This window comes from Lytechinus pictus, chromosome 15 (genome assembly GCF_037042905.1).
Source record: "Lytechinus pictus isolate F3 Inbred chromosome 15, Lp3.0, whole genome shotgun sequence".
Taxonomy (NCBI): Eukaryota; Metazoa; Echinodermata; class Echinoidea; order Temnopleuroida; family Toxopneustidae; genus Lytechinus; species Lytechinus pictus.
Genome location: NC_087259.1, coordinates 15,796,536 through 15,809,698, shown reverse-complemented (window position 1 = coordinate 15,809,698; position 13,163 = coordinate 15,796,536). Strand labels below are relative to the sequence as shown.

General features: G+C 38.6%; 1 protein-coding gene across 1 annotated transcript in view; it reads right to left on the bottom strand.

Annotated features, from left to right (window-relative positions):
• Positions 1-13,163, bottom strand: part of LOC129277803 (patatin-like phospholipase domain-containing protein 7) — a 46,892-nt gene that overhangs the window by 9,755 nt on the left and 23,974 nt on the right. Inside the window, exons 17-27 of the mRNA XM_064110119.1 lie at positions 12,648-12,821; positions 11,764-11,909; positions 10,715-10,831; positions 9,705-9,768; positions 8,381-8,495; positions 6,675-6,814; positions 6,098-6,325; positions 4,683-4,903; positions 1,938-2,060; positions 889-1,005; positions 296-444 (exon numbers count right to left, since the gene is read on the bottom strand). Of these exons, the coding sequence (XP_063966189.1) occupies positions 296-444; positions 889-1,005; positions 1,938-2,060; positions 4,683-4,903; positions 6,098-6,325; positions 6,675-6,814; positions 8,381-8,495; positions 9,705-9,768; positions 10,715-10,831; positions 11,764-11,909; positions 12,648-12,821 (1,594 nt within the window). The remainder of the gene's footprint in view (positions 1-295; positions 445-888; positions 1,006-1,937; positions 2,061-4,682; positions 4,904-6,097; positions 6,326-6,674; positions 6,815-8,380; positions 8,496-9,704; positions 9,769-10,714; positions 10,832-11,763; positions 11,910-12,647; positions 12,822-13,163) is intronic.

Genomic DNA, 13,163 nt, shown 5'->3' with positions numbered 1-13,163 from the left:
TTTTCAAAGTGGGGGGGGGGGGGCTGACCATGCAAAAAATCACAATCCTATAGTCATTTTTACGTTTTTGTACACGGTTTTGGATAAAACTTCCGCTGCCCCTGTAGAACCCGGGTCATTGGAATCCGAAACCCCCGCTCTACCAACTGAGCTATCCTGTTTTCTCAAAGGGTTTAAAACTAGCCACTGACACGGTCAATGACAGACCACCACACCGAGTGTTGGCCAGATTCCTCCTCCCACTTTTATGGATGAAACATCAATTTCAATGATAACTGAGATTTGAGAGACCTACCCTGACTGGTTCAGCCCATGGATTCCATCTCTTCCACAGAAGCCACCATCCCGAGAGTTCATCACCATAGTTTGTGATGCTAGAGGTATCCTCGCTTCCTACGTCAATAGCTAAGATAGTAGGTACCCCCATTGCTCGCATGATGTCAGCTAAATTCATAAAGAATGTTTTGAGAATCTAAACTCCTCATTCACTGCGAGAAATATCAATGAGGCAAATCTCAACTTTAAAGAATATATTACTAAACGTTTTTAGAACTATTCGGCAAACATATCCAAGAGGGAAATTCTAATGACCAAACATCATTTAAACAAATAAAAAAATATGATTATACCATTTTGCTTGTGTTTTGAACCCCATTTGTAACTTTAATAAAAGCTAATTTATATGATGCTCAGCATGACGAAAAGGGCATATCACAACAACAACAAAATTTACCACTGCTTTAAGCAGTGTTTTTGTGAATGTAATGTAATGCAAAAAAATGACAAGTGCTATCAATAAGGATAAATCTGTGCAATGGAAAATGACTGTTCTGTTCTTCTTCATACTCTATTTCAAATTAATTTTTGCAAAAAAAGGTTCATCCTCACCAGGGAGGTTGTTGACGTAGCCACCATCCAGTAAGAGATGACCATCCTTGGGGTCACACAGAGGAGGCAAGTACCCTGACAGGGACATGCTTGCCCTGACATAGCGCCACAGTGAACCTGGACGATATAATCAAAGATAGCAGTGATTTCATCATCATCAATATCATCATCATCATCGTCATCATCATCATCATCCACAACATCACCATCATCAATATCATCAACACCATCATCATCATCATCATCATCATCATCAACACCATCATCATCATCATCAACACCATCATCATCATCATCATCACCACCATCATCATCATCATATTAATTATCATCATCATCATCATCACCATCATCATCATCATCACCATCATCATCATCAACACCATCATCATCATATTAATCATCATCATCATCATCATCATCATCACCATCATCATCATCATCACCATCATCATCATCATCAACACCATCATCATCATATTAATCATCATCAACATCATCATCATCATCACCATCATCATCATCATCATCATCATCATCATCACTTGTAACCCCTCCACCACCATTATCTCATCAAGTCCATCTGCATTTCAATCAACCCCTCATTAAGAAAAAAATCCTCATCATCATCACCAATATTAACCCATTGCGCCCGATGCTTGAGATAACTCGGGCTGGGGTCTCCGGGAAATGTGTACTGTATGAAAAATAAAATCATTTTCAGTGGGTTAATGCCACATTATTTGCCACCATAATCACTACCTGTACCACATCCTTCTCCTTATCATTAGAACTTATCCCAAAACAACCACCATCATCTTTACCACTGCTTCCATCATCATAAACACTAACAACCCCTACCATCACAATCACCAATACCACCATCCCTGCTGCTGCTGCTGCTACTACTACTACTTCTACTACCAGTACCACTACCACTACTACCAGTACCACTACCACTACTACCACCACCACCTTCACAATCACCAATACCATACCTACTCCAACATCACTACCACCACCACAACAACCACTGCACATGTTCTTACCACTGGTGTGTATTCTGAGTGCATATTTGGTGATATCCGTTGAGATGGTAAAGTATGGCAGCCATAGGTCCTCAATCTGTTTATCCCCAAACAGGTCACTTATGCTCTTGTTGAAGTTGTGACCTGTACATTTTCACAAAAAAACAAAAGAACATAACTTGCAACCTTTTTACCATTGTGATTCATCTACATGAGATTCTATGTAAGACTACTGTTGTGGTTTAAAATACATTGTCCATTACCAGGAATGATTTATCAAGTATCAGATAATATTTCTCAAAGCATTTCATGAAAGAAATAGTCAGTGATTTTCACTAAAAACTGTGATAAGCTACTGAAATCCTTCTATCTGATTGGCTTAGAACAAATTGGTTAGTGAAAATAACAGACTATATGCTTTATGAAACACTGCCCAGGACTTTATGTTTTACACAGTTGTGATAAATTCAGATCAAAGTCAATTCAAAGATTCATTTATAACTCCCATTTCATATTCATCTTATAGGTCAAGTCCACCACAGAAAAATTTTGATTTGAATAAACAGAGAAAAATCAAACTAGCATTACACTGAAAATTTCATCAAAATCGGATGTAAAATAAGAAAGATACGAAATTTTAAAGTTTCGCTAATTTTTCACAAAACAGTGATATGCACAACTCAGTGACATGCAAATGAGACAGTCGATGATGTCCCTCACTCAAAATTTATTTTGTTTTTTATTGTTTGAATTACACAATATTTCACTTTTACAAATTTGACAATAGAGACCAACTTGACTGAACTATATAGTATTAAACAATGCTAATTCCACAAGTTCAGGGAGGAATTAATCATTGTTTCACTTGACAATGAGGAGAAAATTAGAATATTTCATATTCCATATAATAAAATACAAAAGAAATAGTGAGTGGATGACGCTATCAGTCTCCTCATTTGCATACCAACCAGGATGTGCATATAACTGTTTTGTGAAATTAAGCAAAACTTTAAAATGTCATAACTTTCTTATTTTACATCCGATTTTGATGAAATTTTCAATGTTATGCTTGTTGGATTTTCCTCTATTTATTCAAATTAACTTTTTGTTTGGGTGGACTTGTCCTTTGAATGTGTACTTCAAAATTGATCTCCATCTAAGACTGGGCCATGATTTCAAATCCTGTCAAACCTCAACTTAAAAAAAAAACAAGTGGAATGCCTCTGGCCGTCTCACCTGCATCACGCGATTCAATATAGCAGCAGTGCTGATTTTGAAAACTACTATAACTCGCACAAGATGTTCAGTGATACTTGGTTACTCGTATTTCCACGTTTTATGAATTAGACCAATACACTTATAGAGATATGATGGCAATTCAACAAATACCCCCAACGTGGCCAAAGTTCTTTGACCTTACATGACCTTTGACCTTGATCATGTGACCTGAAACTCGCACAGGATGTTCAGTGATACTTGATTACTTTTATGTCCAAGTTTTATGAACTAGACCAACACACTTTCAAATTTATGGCTGTAATTCAACAAATACCCCAATTTGGCCAAAGTTCATTGACCCTAAATGACCTTTGACCTTGATCATGTGACCTGAAACTTGCACAGGATGTTCAGTAATACTTGATTACTATTATGTCCAAGTTTCATGAATCAGATCCATAAACTTTCAAAGTTATGATGGTAATTCAACAGATACCCCCAATTCGGCCAAAGTTCATTGACCCTAAATGACCTTTGACGTTGGTCATGTGTCGTGAAACTCATGCAGGATGTTCAGTGATACTTGATTAACCTTATGTATAAGTTTCATGAACTAGGTCCATATATTTTCTAATTTATGATGACATTTCAAAAACTTAACCTTAGGTTAAGATTTTGATGTTGATTCCCCCAACATGGTCTAAGTTCATTGACCCTAAATGACCTTTGACCTTGGTCATGTGACATGAAACTCAGGCAGGATGTTCAGTAATACTTGATTAACCTTATGGCCAAGTTTCATGAACTAGGTCCATATACTTTCTAAGTTATGCTGTCATTTCAAAAACTTAACCTCAGGTTAAGATTTGGTGTTGACGCCGCCGCCGCCGTCGCCGTCGGAAAAGCGGCGCCTATAGTCTCACTCTGCTATGCAGGTGAGACAAAAACCAATATATTAACAAAATCACATCTGGGCCCCATATCATAAATAACAACAATAATAATATAATGGACTTCTATCAGGCCAAAGTCACTCTGCAGAGTGCTCAAGGAGCCTTCCAAGAATTTAAGACTGACATTAAGAAGAATTGAACAAAACTATTTTTGGTGTTTTAATTGAAAGCTTCAGAAGTTAACATTTTGTTAATGTCTTCAGGAAGGCTGTATCATAACTTAGAGGATGAATGGACAAATGATCTCTACACCCAGGTTTTGAAAACTTTGGGGTAACAAGAGAACTGGAAGCAGAGGAACATAAGGATCTTAGAGGGGTGTAGCACTTGATTAATGAAATGACTTAATGCGGAGCTTAGCAATCAATCATGGAAGTTATTTTGATGATTCATCATACACAACAATCGATACAATCAATCGTAAATACAAGCCTCATGATCAGTTGCTGAGCTTTATGAAAGTTGGTCCATGCTTGCTTAATCAATCCTGTCAACTTTTTCTCCATGTCAAACAGTATAACAATGACGTGGAAAATGAAAACATGAGGATGTTGGCAAGACTCACAGGTCATTGACCTTTCAAAAGTGCACTGACCTGTGAACATGGCAGTGGCTGGGTAGGTGAGGTCGATGACCCTTTTCCACAGAGACCCGAAATCCTTGCAGAATGCCGTCAGTCTCTTCTCCATGATGGTGCTGTTGACATCCTCGGCGTAGAGTGCGGAGTTGAGGGCGCCGATGCTGACCCCACCCACAATGTCGATAGGGATGCCATATTCCTCCATTGCCTTGATAATACCAAGCTGGGATATGCCCCTAAAAAAAAGGGGGGGCGGTTATAATCATTGCATTTATCCCCAGTGAGAACTGCTATTAGGTCTAATCCAACTTCATCTAAGATACCTTTTCAAAAGTCTTTGCTGCGTCTTTCAGCAGGAATCCTGCTACATTGGGTGCGTCGTGGTCTAGTGGTTCTGACTCTCGCCTTTGAAACAGAGGGTCGTGTGTTCGAATCGTAGCCATGGCGTATTTTCCTTCAGCAAGAAATTTATCCACACTGTGCTGCACTTGACCCAGGTGAGGTGAATGGGTACCCGGCAGGAGCAATTCCTTGCATGCACTGAGCGCCGGTGATGGTAGCTCGAGCTAAAGCCGGGGTAATAATAGCAGCGCTTTGTATCCTCTGGCAAAAAGCGCTTTATAAATCCAACTATTATTATTATTATTATTATTATAAGGCACTATGCGTATTTCATAGCAACATTCTGGCTTTCCCTATTGCTTTGTCCATGATGAAGTGTGAGAATTGGTAATTAAAGGCCACTTGCGCGATTCCAACGCAAAAGACTCATTTACTCATTGGGTCTGAAAATAAGCTACATCAGGTTTAAGCCCAATATAGGCTATATAATATAAAGCCTAAAAAGCCTTGGATGGGAAGTCTCCCGAGAGCTAATATTAAGCAATTACCTGAAGACTGACATCTCTGCATTTCGTCTTATTAAATTTTTATCATATTTCATCTGATTTCATTCAATAAGTACTCAGTATGATCTTGTATATATGATTGCTGGAAGCAACAGCTCAAGCTCTGGTCAGGGTAATATCAATTTCAACATGTTTTATCCATAGAAATTATGAAAATTTAATGCAATACAAGACAGCAAAATAGTATGGCAATCATTTGAGGCCAATAATAGTTGGACTTTAAAGCAAATTATAGTGCACCATGGAAATCATTATTCAAGATCGATGACGCTAAACAAATGGCTATGAATGTAATGATAATTGTTATCATACTTATGCATAAATTTTTTAATCAATCACATTTTCATTGAAAAGTTACACATGAAGTGTTAGAACACTCCTGCCAAAATACTTTGCTTAAAAAATTCCTACTGAAAACTACTTCTATTTTTATTTCATTTATTATAACTATTTGTTTTATTAGCCCAAAACCATATCCTGAGAGAGAAGTATGAAATATCCTTTCTTTGCACACATTCTTACCTTGCTCCGCCACCCCCAAGGACCAAACCAATCGAAGTACCCGTCAAGAAGCGAGCTAGCCGGGAGAAGTCAGACCTGCTGTCAGCCTTGGTGTCGAAGAGACGATCGTACGTCTCCCGAACCCTAGCGGGGGAGCGCTTACTGAACATTCTCTTCGGGCATCGGATGTGATGGTGGGATACGCACCATCCGCGGGCGTTGAGCCACTCAGCTGTTCCACTAGGCGGCCTGTACGGGACAGGAAATTCATGAAATATTACTAATTTCATCAATCATTTTAAAGTGTAAAATCAGGGATATCGTCAAGGCCGGCCTCGAGGCCACATTTTGCCGGCATTGGCCTGGGGCCGAGTACCGTGCATAAAGTCTATGGGAGAAGGTTTTCTCAAGTGGTCTCGTGACTCGGAAGTATCGACATTGATTACATCCCTATGTATAATATATATGTGATATTCAATTAAGTGTATAAAGCTAGGGTTACACTGGAACCGAATCAGCTGACTCACGTTTTAATAAACATTGAACTGAAATGAATGAAATTGAATGAACAAGGGTAGACTGAAGTGACCACACTTACTTATACACGCCATCCTTTTCTCTGTGTAGTAGTATGAGTTCTTTCTGTGCCCTGACAGCTAAAGCTTCTAGTTGTGTTTCCATCTCACTTACATTGTTTGGATCTCTATCAGCCAGAGCTACAATCAATATACAATCAGCCTGGAATGGAGAATAATAAATGCAGGGGATCAAGGATTAGGGTGATTTCATACGTGTCGTACTGGACATTTTGACAACAATTTACAGTCTCTTAGCTGAATGCTTGAGCAATAGAACATTCTTTTTTGTCAATGATAAAGTTAAAGTGTGTAGTGATGTGAAAAACGGATAACCAACAAAAAATGTTTGAGTACAGGTGAATTAAAGGTGAAAATGTTGTGTGTCGTACGGGACTCAGAAAAGTCCCTTACAACAAGCAACATTTTCACTCCTAATTCATTAATGGAAAACATATTTTTGTCAGATATCTTTTTTTACATGATTAACCAATATTACTTTAGTATTACCACAAAACAAATTGTAGTTCCTCATTTGTTTGGAAAGCAGGTTGTAAAGTGTTGTGAAAATGGCTGATTTTTCTAGCATGGAATTACCCATTAGCTGAATATTGGGTCAAATTCCCAAGTATATGATTTACAAATCTAAATCTGTCTAGCACTAAATAGAGCACTTAAAGTAGGCCCAGTCACATGCTTCAGATAACATTAGGCATTGCTTTGACATTACCGGTTGTAAAAGGCCCTCTGCTAGCACATGACTAGTGCTAACAAAGATTCTGTGCGGCCAGTACCAGAAAGTTATTAATTCATGAGTAATAAATGTTATCTAACCAATTGGCGCTAGTGCGATTTGGTTTCACAAATGGGTTGCTGGATTACAAAATCACTGCTAAACCAACAGAGCTATAATGCCTCGTTTGCTCAAGTAAAATTTTGAAGAGGCAAGAAATTGCACATGAATGCCAAGGCATTTGATATAAAGAAACAAAAATAATAACAATACATATATATATATATATACACACACACACAAGGGTGAGTGAAAATGGTTGAGTAAGGTCCCATAGCAATATTTTCAGGACAAACAATTCCTAATCATATCACAAAGAGACTTTAAGGGGTGCTCCAGACTGATAATAATGATATATGCACAACATAAAGTAAAATCAAATGCACAAAATCCTGAAAATTTCATTTAAATCTGATTAAAAATAACAAAATACAAATTTGAAACATAAGTAATATTTGTGGAAAAAGTTGAATGTGAAAGTTTATTAATGACACCATGCTGTTATTCCTTGTCCGAATTTGAGGAAAATGTCAGAGTGTTTGTCTGATACTACACTCTCTGTTAAAATCTTTTCAGCCTGGGGCCTGTCTCACAAAGAGTTGCAATTGATCCGATCAATCGTAACTATGGAAAGCCAGCAAAGTCAACATTTAAAATGCATGTTTATTCAAAAAGAATTCTAGATTTGAATGTATATCCATAAATTCATTGATTTCTTGACAATTAGGTGTGTTCTCCTTTGTTTACAGAGGACATTTTGCAAATTTCCTGTAGAAAAAATTATGACACTGATGGATTTCCATAAATTAACAATTGATTGGATCAATCGTAACTCTTTGTTAGACGGGGGCCCTGGAATCCTTTACTAGTACTAGTACTATAACCATGTCATGATAACTGTGTGATGACTGCCCCCCGACCGACGAGTAAACATACCTGTCTGATGCATCTTTGTGTCCATGTGGTCATTCTCTTGTCCGCTTGATAGATAACAATCCTATGAAGGTCCTCCTGCTGACCAAGCCAACTGGTCAAACGATACTCATGGACACTATCAAGAAAGGAAATTGAAAAAAAAGAATATTAATTTAGTATTCCTAGCATTACGCAGAACTTCAAATAAGAGCATTTTACTTGTTTGAATTTTTATATAATGCAAAAAAAAGATTTCTTATATTATTATCATTGTTTTGGAGTCACCTTTGCCTGGGAGACGAAAAGCGAACTGAATCACTATGACCCGCAGGTCTCTCCTCATGATATAACTGATTTTGAGAGTGCAGGTGGACCACTACACCGAGGTTTCCCTCTACTCTTATACAAATAGTGCAGTGGGTTCTTAACGTGCAAAGGTGGTGACTCTTCTCTACACGGGGCCTCCATTTAACATCCTATCTGAGGGACAGAGTGTTTTCCACTGTAACATAGCCTGCATCTATGGAACATGGGAGAGACATTTACACACTGGCTTCAGTCATCTGCCCGGGGTGGACTCGAACCCACGATCTTTGGTTCGAAAGGCAGACGCTTTACCAACTGAGCCAACTTCGCTCTCATTAAAAAATTGTAAAAAAAAAAAACCCAAAGGAATGCTTCATTAAGCACCTTGACATTGATTTTTTACTAACTAATTTGCTCTTAGCCAATCGGATTTAAGTAACTTATAAAAAAATGTAATCACTCACTATTTGTTTCATATAACACCCCCAGGAAGCATCAGATAGTGTAGCATGTGGTAGGCTCAATAATTTATCTACACAGAAATTGTGCTTTTAATAAAGCAGATGTTTACGAGAGAGTTCCCAGAAGATACAATAAATGCAGTGTGCAAGGTCGTGTAGGTCTTGCCCCCTCCCGCTGCCTCCCTTTCTCTCCGGGGGTAATCTCCCCTCTCTGTTCTCTCTCCTCTCCCTGCTCTTCTTGCCTCTCTCTTCACATTGACAGATTGTTTCACCTTCTTGTTGGGTAAGCGTGGGGGAGGAGATGGTGCCTCGTAGGAGTTTTCTTTGTTGATATCATGTTGTATATATTGAAATGTATGTATGTAAATCCTGAAACAATTTCCTTTATTTACTTGAATAAATTGAATTGAATTGAACAATTGAATTGATAGCTTTTAATCCTATTTCATTATTTTTTTTCCTCCTCTTTATTTTACTTATTCCACATAAAAATACAAGTTAACATTCTTCTGACTACACACAGAGACAAATGACATTTTTGTAAGAATAGAAAGATGAATCACAAGATCTGGTTTTACCTGTCAAGAGCAGAACCTCCTAGTGTGTGAAGAATGTGCTCCTTGGTTAATCTCAAAACAGAACCTATGAAATGTGGGGGAAAAAATTAAATGCTCTCAATCTTTTTATCTCATTTCGATTAGTCATGGTTATTCTACACTAATCCTCTGTTTGTTTTAATACACTGTACATTCATTCTCAAACAATTAACAAATCTTTATTACAAAGATATGAAGAGTCATCTAATAACAAAGTATAAGTGCTACTCTGGAATATGAAATAGATAACTGTACTGGGATTTGAACTCCTGACCTTCTGGATCAAGGGGGGGGGGGCTACAAGAACTTAAGTTTGTTTTCCCTTGAAAGGTCTTTCCCATCTCAACAGATATTAAAGGAAACAGTCCAGAAAGACCACCAGCTCATGAAGATTGTTTAACTTGTCTCTCTTGACCATCTTTATACAAAGCTTTGACTGTAGGGAAAATGCAGTTAGTGAAGCGTGTGTACATACCCTGAATAGTGCTCAGGGCACCATTCATAGAATTCAGTGGATTCACAATACGGTGCACCATCTATCCGTTGTTACAGACAGGGAGAAATTTGCAATGCCTCATGGGGAAAAGTCAACATCTGTTGAGCACGCTAGTACTTAAGTGCATGCATGCATGCGATCATTCAGTACTGGCCAACGCGGCTCGACCGGATATGCTGTTTAATAAGGTCCAGGAGGTGGGAGAGATATTTGCCCGCATATTTCTTTGCGAAATTTAGACCGTTAATGGTGCATTCAACGCCATATGGTTTTCATTTTTGAAGCATCAGTCTCATTACACTATACTAGCACTGTGCGCTGCCTGCGTGCGTGGTCGACCCCGAAGTTAGAAATTTGGCCTGTTCGCTGCAACCGATAGATGGCGCACCATATTGTCAATCCACCAAATTGCCGTGAAGGAAGTTATTGCCATGGCTGGGATTTGAATCTCATGACCCTAAGACTAAAAGACTTTAGATATTACCACCAATCTTACCTACTGCACTGAGTGAATGTGTCAACTCCAGAGCAAACCTGGCCAGGGGTACATCATCAGAACCAGGAATCAGAGCCACGGTGGAAAGGTTCTCCACTGTATTCCTTCTCTCTTCCGCTATACAACAGAAAGAATACAAAACATTTATTAACTATATTGGACAGGTTCTATACCGTATTACTTCTCTCTTCTGCCACACAAGAGAAAGAACACAAAGCATTACTAGTACCGTATTGTAAATATGCAGTGTGCTAAAAATGGGATACCTAAAATTTTCCCATACATTTTTAATATTGGGACTGAATTTCCTGTTGCCCTAATCAACTTTAACAGTTTTTGCATAGAAATGCTCATTGTATAAAAAAAAAACTTAATCTCCAATGATCATATTTCAACTTCAGCAAAATGGAAGTCAAAATGATGAGAATCTGAATCAGCACCTAAGAACACGTTCCAGGCATTTGTAACGTCAGATTTTCTGTGGAACATCCACAGACATGTCTATACTTATAAGCCTGGGATCAGTCTTACAAAGAGTTATGACTGATCCAATCCACCACAACTGTATGGAAATCCATCATTGTCTTAATTTTTCCTACAGGAAATTTGCAGTGTCCTTTGGAAACAAAGAGGAAGCACATTGAATTGTCCAGACAACAGTGAATACATGAGTTTACAATCATATCGAGAGAGCATTTTAGATATTGGTATAGATGGCTTTCCGTATGGTCTTACAGCAGTCTTTCAGAGTTCTTTGAGGGGTCTTTCTGAGCCTTTCCACAGAGATGACTAATTTCAGTGTTCTTGGAGACTGCTGTAAGACCTTGCCAATTTTTGGTCTTTCAAAGGTCCTTCAGAGGTCTCCCCTCTGTGGAATGGGGGCCATAAGCGGATCAATTGCAACTCTTTGTAAGAAGGGGCCCGAGGTGGCATCATACGACATGAACTTTCCAATCATTGTGAATCACCATCCTGCATGCGTTCAGCAAACACAGTACTATATGCAACAGGAACAACTATCGATGCTGATGATTGATACGCCTATTTACCTGCTATCTTGGTAGCGCCCATCTTTTCTTCAACCTGACCTAATAACCTTTGACCTAGGATCTCGATCAGTCGGGTAACAGTGTGAGGGAACTTCCTCTTGATGAGGTTCAGCATCCCGGTGGGTAGCTTGGCTAACTCGGTGTCTCTGAAATGACCAAGGAATGTATAGAATAAATGGCGATGAAGAATGCAGTAGAAGAGGTGTGGAGGCGTGATAGCCCAGTTGGTAGAAGAAGCGTTTTGGATTCCAGTGACCAGGTTTGAATCCTACTTGATGCACAAGTGCCCTTTGGAAATTCTTTCATCCTTCGGAGAGGACCTCAAGCCTTTGGTCCTTCGGCAGCTTGATTTTCGCATTCATGCTTTCTTTAGTTGATAAAAAAAAATCACTACCACTTTGATCGGATTGAATTAAAGATATGTAAAATGTATTAAACAGTGAGGTTCAGTACTTATTGGAAGCATGCATAATCCAAATAAATATCTTTGTTTATTCTTACAAGAAGAAAATAAGTGTTTCCAATCATATTTTTAAAGACTGGGTGATAATTGCGAGTCGTGGGTTTGCATCCCAGCAATAGCATAATTTTCTTCAGTGAGAAATTGATGCACAATGTGCTGCACTCAACCCCGGAGAGGTAAATGGGTACCAGAAGGAGATAATTTCTCAAGTAGTTGTGAGCACCGGAATCAGTAGCTTAGTTTAGCTCGGGTAATATAGGAGTGCCTTGAGCACCCAACAAAGTAGATATGTAAGCTATACCAATGCCCTTTATCATTATTACAATTATTATCATCATTATCATCATTATCATTATCATCTATACACCAGATTCCTTTGAGTTGAACAATGTGTCAAAACAATGAAGCCATTTCCCTTTACCTGATGGCGTGGACTGTCGTGACTCTCTCCTTCAGCGTTAACACTTCTACAATCCCTACGATCTCACCGCGTCCGAACTCACCCATCAGTTCCTTTTTACCGGACGGAAGCTGAACCACGGACCTCAGACGGCCGTTCAAGACGATGTACGTGCACTGTGATTGGTCACCTTGCCTGGAATGCAAGGTTTTCATAAAATGAAGAATAAACTGGGGACCGTTTCATGAAAGTAGTCAGTATTGACAAGTTGTCATTGTCAAAGTTGTCATTGTCATTTGGTCATTTCAAGAAGATGGGACATAGTTTGTATTTCAATTTTGATTTTACAATAATAATAATTATAGTTGCATTTATATAATACTTAATAATTTGTTTCTGAGCGCTTTACATTGTAATCATTATCACCCCAGTCATCGGATCCTGGCATGCTCGCACACAGTATGCACTTTACAGGTTTTCTCACTCTGAATGACTTAAAGGGGAATTAAACCTTTGGAACAAGTAGGCTTCTGTCGA